This window comes from Pseudonaja textilis, chromosome 4, assembly GCF_049901715.1.
Source record: "Pseudonaja textilis isolate UNSWEBS1 chromosome 4, rPseTex1.2, whole genome shotgun sequence".
NCBI lineage: Eukaryota > Metazoa > Chordata > Lepidosauria > Squamata > Elapidae > Pseudonaja > Pseudonaja textilis.
Genome location: NC_141993.1, coordinates 9,322,724 through 9,339,618, shown reverse-complemented (window position 1 = coordinate 9,339,618; position 16,895 = coordinate 9,322,724). Strand labels below are relative to the sequence as shown.

At 43.7% G+C, this 16,895-nt stretch overlaps 3 protein-coding genes across 7 annotated transcripts in view; 1 reads left to right on the top strand and 2 right to left on the bottom strand.

The window, feature by feature from the left end:
* Positions 1–998: 998 nt before the first annotated feature.
* Positions 999–5,350, bottom strand: LOC113443013 (dual specificity protein phosphatase 13A-like). Of its 2 annotated transcripts, XM_026710961.2 has the most exons (4): positions 5,266–5,350; positions 5,091–5,234; positions 3,722–3,939; positions 999–1,901 (listed from the first exon to the last, which is right to left on the bottom strand). In XM_026710961.2, exons 2-4 carry the CDS (start codon positions 5,207–5,209, stop codon positions 1,690–1,692), a joined length of 549 nt encoding a protein of 182 aa, XP_026566746.1. In that variant the 5' UTR covers positions 5,210–5,234; positions 5,266–5,350; the 3' UTR covers positions 999–1,689. The 2 variants fall into 2 exon arrangements, with proteins under 2 accessions (XP_026566746.1, XP_026566747.1); XM_026710962.2 differs by having other exon boundaries at positions 5,149–5,292.
* Positions 5,351–5,397: 47 nt separating this feature from the next.
* On the bottom strand, positions 5,398–9,134 carry DUSP13A (dual specificity phosphatase 13A). The gene is made up of 3 exons (XM_026710960.2): positions 8,814–9,134; positions 7,428–7,645; positions 5,398–5,852 (listed from the first exon to the last, which is right to left on the bottom strand). Exons 1-3 carry the CDS (start codon positions 9,083–9,085, stop codon positions 5,653–5,655), a joined length of 690 nt encoding a protein of 229 aa, XP_026566745.2. The 5' UTR covers positions 9,086–9,134; the 3' UTR covers positions 5,398–5,652.
* Positions 9,135–12,418: 3,284 nt separating this feature from the next.
* SAMD8 (sterile alpha motif domain containing 8) overlaps positions 12,419–16,895 on the top strand; it is a 36,548-nt gene continuing 32,071 nt past the window's right edge. For 3 of the 4 annotated variants that reach the window (XR_015743402.1, XM_087932192.1, XM_087932191.1), the window contains exon 1: positions 12,419–12,609. The gene's annotated coding sequence lies outside the window, so the exon portion shown is untranslated. Of the gene's footprint in view, positions 12,610–13,518; positions 13,708–16,895 lie in introns of those variants that run through there. The other variant, XM_026710979.2, reaches the window with a different exon arrangement.

Below are 16,895 nucleotides of genomic sequence, written 5' to 3'. Positions count from 1 at the left end.
TGAATCCCTTCCCTCCAAAACGAAATGCCTGAAGTTTGACAGGTTGAAGCAGGCACCGTCGCCTTTTAATTTTGGCTAAAAATCAAGAATCTGGTCACACCTTCTCCATCTGGCAAATGTAATTGAAAGGCATGAGCTGCAGCTCGCTGGATCAGTCCACTGCGCTCAAGATATGGTGTGGTGGCCCTCAGGATGTTGCTATCAGCACAACATGTTTACTTATTCTTGTCAAGTGGGAATGGCTGGCTTTTAACCTATTAGCTTTCCAAACCTGTGTGTGCATACATCTTCTGAATGACAACAAGGAGCACTCCAGGGAGGAAAAGTGGAAAACAAACCTTCCTAGACAAGACTGTATTGTTGTGTACGCTCCAAAGAAAGAAGACTTCAGTGGCGATAATTGTTTTCATTCTCTTTTTCTTCCCCTCTCTCTGGGACACCTTAAAAAGCTGTTGAAGAGCATAAATGAAGTGCTACACATCTGAAGACACCCAAAAGATAAAGGTAAAGGTTCCCCTCGCACATCCGTGCTAGTCGTTTCCGGCTCTAGAGGGCGGTGCTCATCTCCATTACAAAGCCACAGAGCCAGCTCTGTCCGAAGACGTCTCCGTGGTCATGTGGCTGGCATGACTAAGTGCTGAAGGCACAGGGAACATTGTTACCTTCCCACCAAAGGGGTCCCTATTTTTGTACCTGCATTTTTACATGCTTTTGAACTGCTTAGGTTGGCAGAAACTGGGACCAGTAATGGGAGCTCACTCTGTTACACGGCGCTAGGGATTCGAACCACCCAACTGCCAACCTTTCTGATTGACAAGCTCAGTGTCTTAGCCACTGAGCCACCACAACCCCTGAAGACTCCATAAGTGGGATCAAATGTTTCGTTTTCTTCTTAATCTTACTATCTTTATATGCAGTTTCCCTAAAAAGAAAATCCAGGAATACTTCATTCCCAATGTCATGTATTCTAGATTACAAAGGGATCCAGAAACCTACCATTTCAAGAGATATTTACTCTTTTATTAGTAAGTAGCACAGAATCATAGAAACTGAGGGCTGGGAAGAGAACTTGGAGGTCTTTTTCCAGACAAAGGACTGCTCAACCTTGAAGTTCTTCAGTGACGAAGCACCCACAACTCCTGCAGGCAAGCTGTTCCGTTGATTTTAAATTGTTCCGACTTTCAGGAAGTTTCTTGTTAGTTCCAGGTTGGATCTCCCTCTGATGAATTTCCATCTATTGCTTCTTGTCCTGCCCTCAGGAAGAATAAGTTGACTCCTTCTTCTTTGCGACAGGAACTCTTGATTCCTTGAATCTCACTTGTGTAGGAAAACAGTTGAGAAGAAGAGATTGGACTGCCATTTGTCAGGAATGGTGTAGGTCTCCCGCTTGGGCAGGAGGTAGGAGTAGATGACCTACAAGGTCCCTTCTAACTCTGTTAATCTGTAATATGTCTTCCTCCTGTCCTGACTGGATGCTTTTCACAGGTACCTGAGGAGCAGCTCTGTGGATAGAAAGCGTTTGCTGGATGTCCAGAGTCTTATTGGGCTCTTCAATGTGGGGAAATACAAGCTTTGTAAATTCTGCTCGTGGAAAAAAGAAAAAACGAAACGATGATAAGATTGTAAGGATCTTTCAAAAAAACAAAAAGCCTCTTATAAAAAGTCCCCATTTCTTGCTTTTCTTCACATTCATAAAAGTCGACACGGGGAAATCTTGCAACGCAGTTCCAGATCTAGATCTTGAAGCTGTTTTAGAAATCCTCGGTTTGGGGAAATTGCTCGATGCTGCAGAAGCATTTCAAGAGCGTCGGCCAGCGACAAGTTCTGGTAAATCATCAAGTAAGCTAGAACGAGGGCTGGGGATCTGCTTTTGCCTAGAACGCAATGAACCAAGATTTTTCCTGCAAAGGGGAAGAAGGAAGGAAGAAAAAAAAAACCCCAATATTAAAAACAGCGATGTTGGTTTTGCTTTAAGATAGCCTTTCCTTGTTGTAATATATACGCAATATATTCCATGATATTAAGAAATATGTTGAGGCTCTAAAAAGAGTGCAAAGGAGAGCAACAAAAATGATTAGGAGACTTATTCCCTAAGAATAAGACCCTGACTTATAAAAAAAATTTGTCACCAAAAAGGCACCAGGTCTTATTTTGGGAGGATGTCATCCACTGACTAACCTCACTTGCGCGCGTCGTCCCCAGCCTCCTTTTCACTGTCAGAAGCCTTCAGGAATTTCTTCTTCTATGGCTGGCAAGGCTTTCCTGAAGGCCTCTGCAGCTGATAATAGAGCTCTGGATCGATCCGGAGCTTTGTTATCAGCTACAGAGGGCTTCAGAAAAGCCTTGCCAGTCTTGCTGGCTGTGGAAGAAATGGGCCTGCAAGGCAAGTGTCAGGGTGTGTGAGGCCTGGCTACAACCATCCAAAGGTAAGTAGTAGGACAGCTCAACCCCCAACTTAATCTTTACCCATGGGTGGGATTTTAATTCAGGTTACTTTGGGGGTAGGGCTTATATTGAGTGCACATGTAAAATTCAAGCTAGGACTTACTTTTGGCAGGTCGTATTTTCGGGGAAACAGGGTATAAAGAACATTTACAGGAACCGGGTTTGCCTAGTTTAATAAAAAGAAGGAGTGGGGTGACATGATAGCAGTCTTCCAATATCTGAGGGGCTGCCCCAGAGAAGAGGGAGTCAACCTATTCTCTAAAGCACCAGAAGGCAAGACAAGAAGCAACAGATGGAAACTAATCAAGGAGAGAAGCAACTTAGAAATTAGGGGAAGTTTCCTGACAGCGAGGACAATTAACCAGTGGAACAGCTTGCCTCCAGAAGTTGTGGGTGCTTCATCACTGGAGGTTTTTAAGAAGAGACTGGACAGCTACTTGTCTGAAATGGTGTAGGGTCTTCTGCTTGAGCAAGGGGTTGGACTGGAAGATCTCCAAGATCCCATCTGTTATTTTGTTATTCTGTTGTGTTAGACTTCATTAGATACCAACATTTCCATCCAACATGGCTAATAACACCATCTCTGAAACCATTTTTTTGGTACAGAATCTCAGTCTGCTAATCAAGAATTTTAGTCCTGAGATGGAGCTTTATGTGGACAACAGGTTTCTGGAGTTAGAGGACAACATGGGGTAAGTATTATTGCTTCAAATTCTAGACGTAGCTTAAGATTTCTACATGAAAGGAATACTTCAGTCTTGGCTGTTTCTGTAAAGCACTGTTTCTCAATCTTGTACTATGTTGGCTGGGGAATTCTGGAATTTCACAATGCTGTAAAGCAAGGGTCTTCAAAATTGACAGCTTTAAGACTTGAGGACTTCAACTCCCAGAATTCCTCCTCCAGTCATGTTAGTTCAGGGATTCTGGGAGTTGAAGTCCACAAGTCTTAAACTTGCCAAGTTGGAAGACCCTTGATATGGATGATAGATAGATAGATAGATAGATAGATAGATAGATAGATAGATGGATGGATGGATGGATGGATGGATGGATGGATGGATGGACGGGTGGGTGGGTGGATGGATAGATGATAGAGAGACAGACAGATGGAGAAAGATGATTTATGATATATAAATGGATAGCTTTAAGGCTTGTGGACTGCAACTCCCAGAATTCCTCCTCCAGTCATGTTAGCTCAGGAATTCTAGGAGTTGAAGTCCACAAGTCTTAAACTTGCCAAGTTTGAAGACCCCTTGCTGTAAAGACTGAGACTCACCTTTAGGGGCTTTTAGTGCTTGGTGGATGTATTCTGAGGCCGGATGAAAATAGACAGTTAAGTCAAAATCTACGTCATCTTCTGCTGCTATGCCATAGTAAGAGATTTCTGATCCATAGAAAGTCTGATTTCCTTTGCTCCCCCAAGCACCGTGTGCTGCGTTCAGTATGTGGGTGATGCCATATCTTCTCAGCTCCTCCTTGTTGTGCGCTGTGACCCTGCACAGACACAGGTGTGTAAATTGGCAGGACAATGTAGGAGAGGATTAGGATGCGAATGCCAAGTCACTTCCCATTATCCAAGTTGCTTTCATATTTATAATGTTTATATTTTCCCTGGCATATCCAGTAGTCGCTTCGCACATCAGCATCTTGCTTTTTATACAGATCCATTTTTCCTTATTTCCTTATATAAAATATCATAAAACATTTCCTTTGCTGATGTTTGACAGTGCTGCTGTACAATTCAACTCAGGCTACATTCAAGGCAGAGACATCTATTAATGTATCCCAACTTTTTTTCTCTCATCTCATTCCCATCCATTCTTTCATGTCCCACAGCAGAATAATGTTTTCCCTGGGTTGCATTCATTAAAAAAAAATTTTTTTCCACCCAAAACTCCTCCATGTTCCCTGAAGAGAAATGCAATTGTCACCAGCCATTAAATCCCTGTTTTTGTCATGTATCCACAACATTAGTGATGGCTCAATTTATATTTTCTTACAGTCGTTTTGGTAATTAAGACTAAAGCTTCTGTTTCCTGCATTCATGAACCCTTTGTGGAAATTTTTTTTGAGTTTCACAAAAGCAACAAAGATACACGTTTTTATTTTGCATTATTAATATTTTTTACAATTTAATCTACAAACACTTCGGGTTGCAATCTTCCATACTTCCAGATGGACTCAGCTATTGAGTCCTGAAATGGGCAGTAGGAATGACCTCGAGGAACAGAAGGAAGAGTTGCAAAAAGACAACGTCAGATAAAAAGAAATCTAAGGCCAAAGCAGAAATTCAATTTGAGAACACATCCCAGACAAGTATAACATACAGAACATGCAATAGAAGGTACAAATTCAATTGAGCGCCATGACATATTTTAGAGACAGTTGCGGCTGATGGAACATCATTGTCTCTGCTGATTTCTTGCTTGGTAATCTAAATAGAAAGATTTTTTTTATTTTATGTTCATTAAAAAATAATTCCAACCTTCTGAAAGAGAGCTAAACAAAAGTGTGTATTTATCCTTCAACAGGAGGCGTTTTTTTTTTCCATCGGGCGCTTAATGTTTTTGCATTGCAAAACAGTTTCCTCTATAAATACTGCTTTAGCCCAGTTAATCAATACTTTCCTTCAAGATAATACTTACATGTTACCTATATAAATTTGGGGCCACACTTCATCTAGCGCATTTGATTCCAACTTACACCTGTCTATACGACATTCCAGTTCTTTCACGGAAGGTATGTTGGATCTGATGGCGTCCATTTGCTAAGAGTGACCTCAGAAGCAAGTAAGCTGTCTAGCCAGTGATTGTTGCACAGTTTGTTTATATCCTATCACTGGAGGACTTTGCTGTGTTGAGTGCCAGCTACTTTTTGACGTCTGACAGCGGGAAGCAGGTGTGCATCTCAAAAGGTCTCACTGATCTCTCTGCACACTTTCTTTATTTCTTCTTTTCTTTTTCCTGCACAAGGCTCTCTCTCCCCCCCTTTTTTTATTAAGTATTCCATCAGTCCACATCAGTTCCCAGTGAACTAACGTACAAAAATAAAACATTCTGCAAACATTGCAAACTTTATCAGACAAAAAAAAAAGCAATATCTGCAACTGAGCTAAAAGAATAATTGTGGTACATTTATTGTACCGATTAACCGAACGCCTGCATGGTATGCTCCTTCTTTTAAAAATGTGTATATTCTGTTGTTTTTTTATTTGTTCATTTTATTTCTTAGTTGAAGGTCCAACTTTTGTAATTGTTTCAGGAAACCTCGATTCGGGAAGATCCACCGGTGTTCTTTTACTGTCTGTATCGCTTTAACCAACGAGAAATGATGGTAGATCATAAGGTACGCCAGCACCAAAGAGGAAGACCTGCTTATTCCAAAAGCACAGTGGACGAAGATTTTGCCTGGGAATAAAAGCAAGAGGTCGGTGTTGGGTTCCAGAAATTTCAGCTGACGCAAAATGCAGGGGTGCAAGCAGTTATGTCTGTTTCTGGTAGAGCAGCCATAAAGTTTCTAAGTCCAATTCAAAGTGCTGATATTAACCTTTAAAGCTCTTCAATGCACAGAATCAGTTATTTGAGGGATTCGTCCCTTTTTCCCAATTTTATCTGCCCACCTCACCCGAGGATGGATTTGTTTCAGGTTCCATCGCCTATAGAGCTAACTATGGTGGTCCCTAAGGGGGCCCTTTTCTTCCATGGCATTCTGTATTGTGAAATCTCCTCCCTCCCCAAAGATCATGTTGGCCTCATCACTCCTGAGCTTCTGAAGGTCCTTCAAGACCTGGTTATTAAGCCTGGGGGACCCCACGGGGAGACAGCTGAGCTCATGAAGTGGCTCCCTTATATTAACATCCCTCCCTTATTTTTCTCCCATCTCTGCGTTTATAATTTAACAGATTAACAGAGTTGGAAGGGACCTTGTAGGTCATCTAGTCCACCACCCCCATCCAAGCAGGAGACCCTACACCATATCTGACAGATGGCAGTCCAGTCTCTTCTTGAAAGCCTCCAGTGATGAAGCTCCTACAACTTCCATTGGTTGATTGTTCTCACTGTCAGAAAATTTCTCCTTATTTCTAATTCTGTTTAATCATCATTATACAATGGGATTGTTTTATATATTGACCCTTTTTACAGGAATGTTGTATGCCGCCCAGGGTCACTTTTCATGAGATGGGCAGCCATATACATTTGATTCATTAATAAATAAAAATAAAATAACCTTTATATATGGCATTTTTAAAAAATGCACAAAGGAAAGCAAAGGCTTCTGGCCAAAAAAGGTTTGGTCATCTTGAGGGCATGTCGTGGATAACATCACAAAATGGCTGCCACAGAGGACCTGCTAATTCACAGAACCACCCACTCACTGGACTGGATGCAATTGCTTCCCACCAGCCTTTCAGGATTGTGTTGCCTGGGCCTATCTAAGATAGCTGCAATTTGCCTGGATGGAGAGTTCTGCAGAAGTGGTGGGATGCCTCTCAGTGAGGGAAGATCTAGCTCTTCTCACAGGCCCACTATGATTTTGGGGGTCCAGGACGACCAGGCCATCAGAAAGCCATGAAGCCAGGCAACATGGCCACTTGGCTTGAAAGCATTATCAAGGAGATGACCAGGCTGAGCCTGAGGGAGTGGTCAAATGTGTCATAGGTCACAAGTCCCTGCGAGCCCATAAGAGATCTAAGTCCACCCCACTTTGAATGCCCTTCTTATCTCCCGCTCATTTCCTTTGGCTGTTAGTTGGCCAGATTCTTGCTTAAGCTTGCAATAAATCTTCACACTCATTCGAGCTGCCTGAATGTCCTGATTTCCCCGGCACTTGACAAAAACAGGTTGCGGGGAAGATTCATGAAAACTCAGTGGGATGATCTTTCTTCCTTAACTTCAGATATTTTGTTTGTTTAATAATCTTGAACAAATGTCCAAGTAAATGCTCAGTCACAAGCTTGATAACAGCTGCCATGATTTTCATACCTCCGGGTGTAGTCAACGCCTTGTGTATAAACTCCGCAGAAGAGTAAAAATAGAGGCTTAGATCAAAATTGGGAAGATCGTGAGCTGGCACGCCATGGTATTCAATCGTGGTACCATAAAACTCATGCGACTCTTGGCAAAAAAGAGTGCCGTGTGCTGCATTCAAAACATGGCTAATCCCCATTTTCCATAAGTCAAATCTGCTATGTGCTGTGACGCTGGAGAAAAGACACCGAGATATCTAGTGTCAGGAAAAGGTACAGGTGGTCTTCGACGTACAACAGTTCATTTAGTGACCATTCAAAGTTACCGCGGGACGGAAAAAAGTGACTTATGACCCTTTTCTGTTGTTACGACCATTGCAGCATCAAAATTCAGAAGCTTGGCAATTGGTTCATACTTACGACCGTTGCTGTGTCCCAAGGTTGCGGGATAAGCAAGGTCAATGGGGAAGCCAGATTCGCTTAACAACCGGCTTCCTAACTTGTCGGCTGCAGCGATTCACTTAACAATGGAGGCAAGGAAGGCCGTAAAATGGGACAGCTAACTCACCTAACAAATGTCTCATTTAACAACATAAATTCTGGGGCTCAATTGTGGTTAAGTCAGGGATCACCTGTATGTAGCTCTTCCTCCCCGCCTCCATCCCTAAAATTTAAATCAATTCACTTTTCAGAAGGGGAAATATCTCATAGGGAGTAAAAACAGTGGTGGGATTCAAAAATTTTTTACTACTGGTTCTGTGGGTGTGGCTTGGTGGGCGTGGCATGGCTTGGTGGGCATGGCTTGGTGGGCGTGGCAGGGTAAGGATACTGTAAAATCCCTGTTCCCGCCCCACCCCACTAACCTGCTTTCCAGCTCTGTTCTCCTGGGCAGGGCAACAAAAAAAGACCCAGCCAATCAGCTGGGACTCAGGAGGCGGAGAATAGATGGGGGCGGGGCCAGTCAGAAGTGGCATTGGCCGCTTCTCTGAACTACTCAAAATTTCCGCTACCAGTTCTTCAGAACCAGTCAGGACCTGCTGAACACCCACCTCTGAGTAAAAACCAATTTCATACCATAAGAAAGGTGTTGACGAGGTGGCAGGGGGATGGTGCAATTGAGGCTTCGCTTGACTCAGAGGAGATTTATCGTGTACACTGGAAGAAGTTAGTCTCTTTTGGCATTTGCTAATCTGCCCAAAACAGGATTTCATAAAACTTTAGGCTCCAGTTACCACTGCAGTCATGGCTTTTACGGACAGAGATATAACTCTGCATAACTATTACAGCTGTCAATCACATGTCCACGTTAAGTAATGTTTGGACGCAATTTATTTGGCTGCCATATTTATATAGGAAAAAGGGCTCTTTGGATAGGCTGAAATGCCCTCCTGCAAATACTTACTGATCTCCTAAGAAAAGATTAGGCCAGACTTCGTCAGCGTGGTGGCAGGAAGGGCTCCCAGTATTCAGGAGCTGCTCTAAATCTTGAACACTGGGGCTGTCTTCCGACGGGGGTCCGAGATCTTTCGGGCCCACTGAAGCGCTCTCGTCAGCCATTTGGATCAGAAGCTGGAATCTGACACCTGAGAATGCAACCCAGGCTCGCTGGTTTACTTTGCTCCAGCGCAGATCACTTGTTATTTTGAAAGTGGAACAGTGCCAGGAGTTGCACATCAACAAAGCATGGGTCTAATTGAATCAACGAAGGTCTGCTGTCAAGGCTCCCTAAAACTGCCATTCAATGACAGCTATGGTGGAAGCATAAAGTCTAACAACTGGAAGAATAATTGTAGTGTGGCATTCTTTCTGGCAGGAAAAACATGCCCGTGACCTGCATTTTCCTCCCATTCAGCCACCTCCGCTGATCCAGGACAATGCCCCTCCGGCTTTGATTTTCTAAGGAGAAACTGGACAGCGCTCAACCAGATCTGAAGCAACCAATATTGTTGTGGTTCGCCGGCAGCAGGTGCCGACGGCTGAGGTCTCGGAGAGCAAGGACTCAGATGAGGGGCCTGTGTGTGATGCAGGGATGGGGCCAGGATTATCAGGGAGTGGAGTGCTGCCTTCGGAGATTGTGGAGGCTGGCAGCAGAGATGAAGAGGTCCCTGAGGAGCCTGTGCCGAGCACGCATGCGCACAGGGCTGCTCGTAGGAAAGAGCAGCTGCAGCAGCACGGGTGACTCGGGAATAAGGCCGCAAGGTGATAGCCCCTCTTTTAAGAGATAAAAGCCAGCCTGAGAGACCGGGATTCTTTGCAGGAAGCAAATAAGTTCTTTCACTTCAAGCCTTGTGGAAGTTCAGACTATCTTGGTTTGTGTTTGTAGACTTTTTGTTTGGAATATTTCTTGGCAATTTAATCTAGTGCTTTTGGCAGCCTTGCACAACCTTGGCAAGGCTCGTTCTTATCGGAGACAATTAGTTTTAATAGCCTTTTAACCGCGAATTAACAGAATTCACAGAGAAGCATTAAAAGGGTTTTGCTTTTATCTCTGTTTATTTACTTAGAACAAGGTTTGGGTCAGAACAAATATTGGAAATACAACTGGGGGCTGGTTGGTAATATTGAGACTGTGGGAAGATCCTGCAGTCATTTTGTGACAAAATGTCCCCTCAGGAGGTTCCAGGGATCCATGCAAAAACTACATCATCTTGAGGGCAGTGCTGTCCAATGGCTAAATGATCTAGATATCCGGTTTTAGCCATTCTAGTAACTGCTTATATATAATTTTCATTCATTCTTTGTATTGTGCATTTTAAAACTAATTCACTGTTCTGGTATTTTATATATTTTTACACATTCTGTATGCTGTTTTTTTGTGTGAATTTTATGTATTAATGCTATATTTTGTTACGCCATTTGAAATAGATGAATAAAAGCCTTCACCAACTTGGTGTGCTTAAGAAGAATTGCAACGTTTGTAATTGTGGAGCATTCGGAGGTTGGAAAAAGTTACTTTATTTGATTAAGACTGCTATGGAAGGGCTACTACAATCTGTAACCAAAGCATCCCTTGGTGGAAAGGAGTCCTCGTGGTGTAACAAGTATATTAATGATATCTTTACAAATAATACTTTTTATTCCAAAGCAGCGTTTCTCAATCTCAGCAACTTTTAAGATATGTGGGATCAATGTGAATCAGGAAATGGGTTTTATTTTGAGTTCAAGGTTAAGCTCTCCATCTTGAAAAAATATCTGTTGAAATGGTTTTGAGTTGGTCGGCTTTGGCAGAAAAAACGATTGAAACGATTCAGGTATTTCAGATTTGCTCAAAACTCTAAAAAGGTTTTAAATGCCATCATTTCTCCCCTTAGCTTCCCCGTCTTTTCTTTCTACCTTCAAATTAAGCCCAGAGCTCCCATAACCCACGTGCGTGCCAAGTGGTTTTACACACTGGTGGTACCACTTGTGCTTGTGGCCCTATCAATGAAATGAGCCATGGATTCGGATTTAGGAAGAGGCAGCCAACTGTAACCAGCTACCAAGTTTGGAGTACTCTTTTGAGAGTAAACGATTTATGGAAAATTATGAACAAGTTAGTAAAACACATGCAACAGCCATGTGTATTCATTACTTAAGAAAAACAATCACTGCAAATTCTATCAGCAGAAAATGTCAGTGCCATTAATGAATGGAAATGCTTTATATTGCAATGGGAGGCTTTATTACCTATTTAAAGTATCGAGCAGAATATGGCTAATATAGTAATTGGCTAATTGTCTATTTAAATCACTTATGATTCATAATCATTATACTTTATAATCATTATGCTTTCGTACTTTTAACTGTCACATTTGTATATTCCATCTTAAATTCTAATTAAAAACACTCCTTCTATAAATTGGTTTCCCCCCTAAAATATCAGTTTAAGTGCACCACCACTTAAGTTACATATTAATTATCTCCCCTTTTAAATTCCATTAAACGTTTAACATTTTATTATCTAAAACATTAAAATTAATAATCCCTTTAAAACTACTTAGCATATATAAATCACATTCAAATCAGAAATTGACAATATTGTTGAAAGTTCAATAGTTTTTATATTTACGGTATATTTGTATGTACAGTATATATAGTTCTGTTTGCAAATATTGTAATAACATTTATAGAAGACAGAATAAGAGAGTCGGAAGAGACCTTGGAGGTCCTCTAGTCCACCCCCCTGCCTAGGCAGGAAACCCTACACCATTTCAGACGAAGGGTTATCTAATCTCTTCTTGAAAACTTCCAGTGTTGGAGGATTCACAACTTCTGGAGGAAAGTTGTTCCACTGGTTGAGTTATAGGAAACTTCTCCTAAATTCCAGATTGCTTCCCTTTAATTCTGCTAAAAAAAAAACAAAAAACCCTGCACCTAACCAGCCCTGCTTTTTGGTTTAAAAATGAAATACCGATTAAATGGCCAGATAAAGCGACCCACCATGGCCAGATCAGATATATAACTTCACTATTTGAGGCAGCTGGCACGAGGCCGTGTAAACGGTTATGCTGGGCAAGCAGGGGTGGGTTGCGCGGGGAACCCTCCACGAAGCGGAGCGGGGCGAACGGCGGCGCCCCAAACAACACAGCCCCCCGCCGGAGCTGCCGGCGGTCGAGAGGGAGGGCGTCTCCGGAGGAAAGCCGCTGCCCGACTCGGGGGCTCCTCTTGGGACGAAGGGCTCCGCCATTTGGGGGGGCGGGGGGGTGAGCGGAAGAGACAAGAGGCGCGCGTGGCAGAGCTGCGGGAGGGGGTGCAACTTGGCCCCCCCCTCCCTTTCCTCCTCTGCCCACCACACCCCCATCCGGGCCGGCCCGTTGCGCCTGCTTCGCGGCCTCGGCGCCTCGTTCCTCGAAGGCCGCTGGCGGGGTCTGGAAGCGTTCCTCCACCCTCACCCCCCAAAAAACTGCCTCGCGGCCCACTCCGCGGCCGAAAGCCTCGCGGTCGCTTAGCAACCGCGGCCTCACCGGCCCGGGAGACACAAACCCCGCCCCTTCCGCTCCGCCGACCCCCGCCCCTTCCGCCACTCTAAGGGGCGGGGAGGAGCGGCTTGCCTCGCCCACCCGCCCCCGCCCCCCCCCACCTCGCCCGCCCTCCCCCCACCGGCTGAAGGGAACCGCCGCCGCCGCCGCCGCTGCTCCGTCTGCGTGGGATGGGGCGGGCTCGCCGCGGCGGGAGAAAAGGCCCCTCAGCGCGGGCTCCGTCCGCCCAGGCGTAGCGGGGTGAGCAGGGCTGGGCGGGACTGGCGGGGAGCCTCCTTGTTCAGGGGCGCTCTACCTGGGGGGGCGGGGGCGTCCTGCCCGGGATGGGCGACGCTAACCGGGCTTGGGCTGTGCGGGTGCGGGTGGGGGGAGAAGAAGCCAGGCTTGGCCTCAGCCTTGGGATGTGGGGGGTGCGGCTCGTCCTCTTCCCCCCCACCCGCCCCTCCCCGGGTGTCTTTTGAGGGCGGGGGCTGCCGTTGCTGGGGCACCTTTCTCCCCCACCCCAAAAGAGCAAAGCCGACCCCGGTCCCTTTTTTCACAGAGTGGAAGGGGGAGGGGGGTCTGGTCTGGTTGACCCTGGGTGTTCAGTCCAGATGCCCTCTAGGTAGCCCAGAGGAGGCTCCCTTAAGCCAAGCGGAGGAACATCTGGAGACCTCGGGGTGCCCCACCGGCAGAAGCTGAGGAGGGGGTGGTGGTGAGATGGGTTAGGGATTTTCTGCCTTCACTGTGAGTTGTATTATATTGGGGGGGGGGTGCACGAAGGGAGGCTCAGCCAATCTCATTGTACCTCTGACAAAGGTATATACTACACTATACACTATATACTATGCACACTACTATACTATACTAATACTATAGTATACTATACACTATACACTACTATACACTATACTATACACTATACAGGGTACGGTGCAATATGGGTCAGGGAGCCTCTTTTCCACCTTTCACACAACAAGCTGGGACCAGGTGAGCCTCTTTCTTGCACCTGCCCAGGTGGGCATCCCCCCATTCCACACACCCCCAGCCAAACATAATCTCCCCCATCTCCTTGGGAAATGGAGATGACCCCAATTCCCTTCCATGCCGCTGTAGAGAAATCAGACTTTAATCTTCTTATCTCTTTTTTTTCATTCTTAAGGTTTTGCCCTTTTTGTAAGCTTGCCCTTTTAGGCAAGGGGTAACATTTACTAACTCACTGACTCCTGGTGAGATCAGCTTTTCTGGATCAGTGCAAATGTGCAGCTAGGGATCCAAAGTGATCTGGATGCTGTGGAAGTAATGGACAATTCACACGTTTAAGGTGGAAGCTTATGAAACAGTGTTCCTGTTACATAGGTGAGACCAGTGCAAACGGTATCCCTGTACATAGGGGAGAGTGTGACAAAATGAACCAGACACCTGGCTAAATGTGATGATATTGTTCCACACAGGTTGCTATTTTATCAATGCAACAAAAGGAATCCGATTGAACTTGTTGGGCCTTTTGTATAGCAACAGGTTGAAAACTTGATAACCTTAAAGAACAGTTGTTGCTTTCCGCTTGTCCTTCCTGTTCTCTTCAGTGAAAAGCTGCTGTAACTTGGCTGTGTGTTTCTCTAACCCAAATCAGAATTTGAAAGTTATATGTTGGGGTTTTTTTTTAAAAAAAATTATCATTTTGAAATCTAAAATGTGCTTTGAGTTGAAGGCTCTTTTTAAAAAAGAAATAAATAAATAGAAGACTTGTGGGTTTATGGAAGGTTAGAAAATTTCACCATTTTTTTTTTCACAGAATAGTTTGTTCCTTGATTGTAGCGATGGGTTTCAAAACACTAATTGTATTTAAATAGTTGTTAGAAGACTGACTCAAGTACCAAGTAAGAGGAATGAATTTGCCCCTAGGAACTTTTGGTGGATTCAGAAAGGAAATTGTTAAAGGAAGTTTTACAACATACACATTCTCTCATCATGCCAGGACTGTGGCTTCTCTTATAATCCAGACTAGAGAAATGCAGTATTAATGCTATTCTTGTTCAGTCACAGAATTTCAGTTTGGATCTCAGTGTTTTGCTACAGAATAATTGCCTAAGAAAATATTGTTTTAAATACTACAGAAAAAAACAATTGTGTGTAAGATCTCTCTTTACACTTGGAGAAAGATAAAAGCCTTTTATTTTAACTTCCTCTGGGTTATTTACTTTTCTTGGCCTTCATATCTCTCTTCATCATTTGATTTGAGGTTTTTGCTAGTATCACACAAAGTGTGTGGTGATTCGTATCTTCTACCATGGCTTAATGAGCTCTGTAGATCCTATATCACTTGGATGTACTATACTTAATGTTGCTCAATAAATATTTAGTGGTGATAATTGTTTTTGAATTGGCCAGGCAGTAAACCTGTGATTACTTGAAAAATCAATACATATTTTACAGGAATTGTCTAATCAATTACCTGTTTGAGTTCACTCTGAATTATTTGTCAGTTTGTTCTCCAGGTTTGCTAAGCTGCAGATTCCTTGCCAGATTGTTAACAGCGGGGACAGGAAAAGGGGCAGCTTGCTTACTATGGGTTTTATAAGTTGCATGGGTGAAAGTCCTCCACATACTTGTTTTTACTCTGCTGTTCAAAATCAAGGGATGCTTTTGAGGTAGCTTTTCAGGCGTATAGGCTGTGGATTCATGCTCCCTGTTGCTAGTAAATAGTTTTGGAGGATTATCATGCATGTGTATGGCTTCATAAGATCTGTACTAGTTCGTTTGCTTTGACTGTTGTATGAATTCTGTTCATTTCCATACGGCACCGCACAGTACAGTTGGAAGACAGGGTTCATGGTGAAGGTACTATTTAAACTGTCTGTGGAGACTGTCAGGCATCCAGCTTGTGGTTGTGCCAAAGGTCCTTTTTTCAAGAGGCAACTGGACTTTCTGGTTGTTGTTTTTTTTTTTGAAGATGTCTCGTTTCTCATCCAAGAAGCTTCTTCAGCTCTGAGCTGAAGAAAAAAAGCAGAAAGTCCAGTTGCCTCTTGAAAAAGCACCTTTGGGATGACATTTAAAATCTTTTCCCTTTGTAGAGGGCCGATGCTATGGAGGATATTGTCTTTATTAAAATCACATTGCGTTACTGTTTTGGTTGTAGATACAGGTAATACAAGTGGCTAGTTTTAAGCTTCTGGGTATTACCCTAAAAGAGGATCTGACCTGGGTCAAAAGGGCCCAGCAGAGATTATACTACCTGAGACTTCTCAGAAAACAACTGAATGAAAAACTGCTGGTGACCTTCTATCACTGCACCAGAGAGAGTATCTTAACTTACTGCACCTGTGTATGGTTTGCCAATTGCACAGGGACAGATAGGACAGCACTCCAGAGGGTTAACCTCATTGCCCAGAGGATCATGGGTTGCCTTCTCCCCTCTTTGGAAGAGCTTTATAGCTCCCACTGCCTTAAGAAAGTTCAAAACGTTCTCAAAGATCCATCTCATCCTGGGCAGCCTTTTTTTGAACTATTACCATCTGGCAGATGGTACAGAATCATAAAAACAAGGACAAATAGGCTGAAAAACAGCTTCTATCCCTGGGCAGTAGCTCTTTTGAATTCTGCTGTATAGTGCAGTGTTGGTACAGTGTCGGGGCGGGGGGGGGGGTCGGTTCAATGTGTGGAGGGTGAAGGATGTGTATTTGTGTTTATTTTCATGGTCATGATGTGCACTGAAGATGGTGTTTGATTTCATTGTATGAGGTGCAGTGACAATAAACTAAACCAAACTAAACTAAACCAAACTAATCTAATCCTCAGTTTAAGAATGTTCAACTTAAGTTGTCGGCCTAGATATGAACCAGCCAACTATTACTATGAATGGTAGATGATGTTATCCTGCCACGAATCGATGAAGTGTTGGAATTGTTCAGTGCTTTCAGGAACCACTCAAAAGTGCACATCTAGGAGATTCTCAGTCATTCAGGTCACGGTTGTCCCAAAGTGCTTTTTTTCCAAAAGGCAACTGGACTTTCTTGGTTTTTGTTTTTTCTTTCTTTCTTTGAAAACATTTCACTTCTCATCCAAGAAGCTTCTTCCATTCAGAAAAGAAGAAAAGAAAAACCCAAGAAAGTCCACTTGCCTTTTGGAAAAAAGCACTTTTGGAACAATCAAGGTACATGTTTTTAATATATAGCCTGTTTTCAGTGGTTCCAGAAACCATTGGGCCACTTCAGTGGTTCATCGCTTTGAGGAAGGAAAACACTGTCCAGCATTTTTAGTAACGGCCAGTCCGTTTGTAAGTACAAGTTGTGACTTGCATACAAATTCAGGGTAAAGACAGAATTAGGAACGGAACTTGTTCTTAATCCAGAGATTTTATTGTTGCTAGTTGTGAAATTGTGTCCGACCCATCGCAACTCCATGGACAACATTCCTGCAGGCCTTCCTGTCCTCTACCATCCTCCTTGGAGTCCATTTAAGCTCATGCCGACTGCTTCTGCGACTCCATCCAGTCACCTCATTCTCTGCCGTCTCCTCCTTCTTCTATTGCCCTCAATCTTTAGGCT

What these genes read in the sequence shown, in the direction of transcription:
- LOC113443013 (XM_026710961.2), bottom strand. Translation starts at nt 5,209, where the DNA reads ATGGACGCCATCAGATCCAACATACCTTCCGTGAAAGAACTGGAATGT. An exon ending in CAAATTTATATAGGTAACAT is followed by an intron (nt 3,940 to 5,090) that starts GTAAGTATTATC and finishes GTGTCTGTGCAG; the next exon opens with GGTCACAGCGCACAACAAGG. An exon ending in AGCACTAAAAGCCCCTAAAG is followed by an intron (nt 1,902 to 3,721) that starts GTGAGTCTCAGT and finishes TCCCCTTTGCAG; the next exon opens with GAAAAATCTTGGTTCATTGC.
- DUSP13A (XM_026710960.2), bottom strand. Translation starts at nt 9,085, where the DNA reads ATGTGCAACTCCTGGCACTGTTCCACTTTCAAAATAACAAGTGATCTG. An exon ending in AATCTTTTCTTAGGAGATCA is followed by an intron (nt 7,646 to 8,813) that starts GTAAGTATTTGC and finishes TCTTTTCTCCAG; the next exon opens with CGTCACAGCACATAGCAGAT. An exon ending in GGCGTTGACTACACCCGGAG is followed by an intron (nt 5,853 to 7,427) that starts GTATGAAAATCA and finishes TTTTATTCCCAG; the next exon opens with GCAAAATCTTCGTCCACTGT.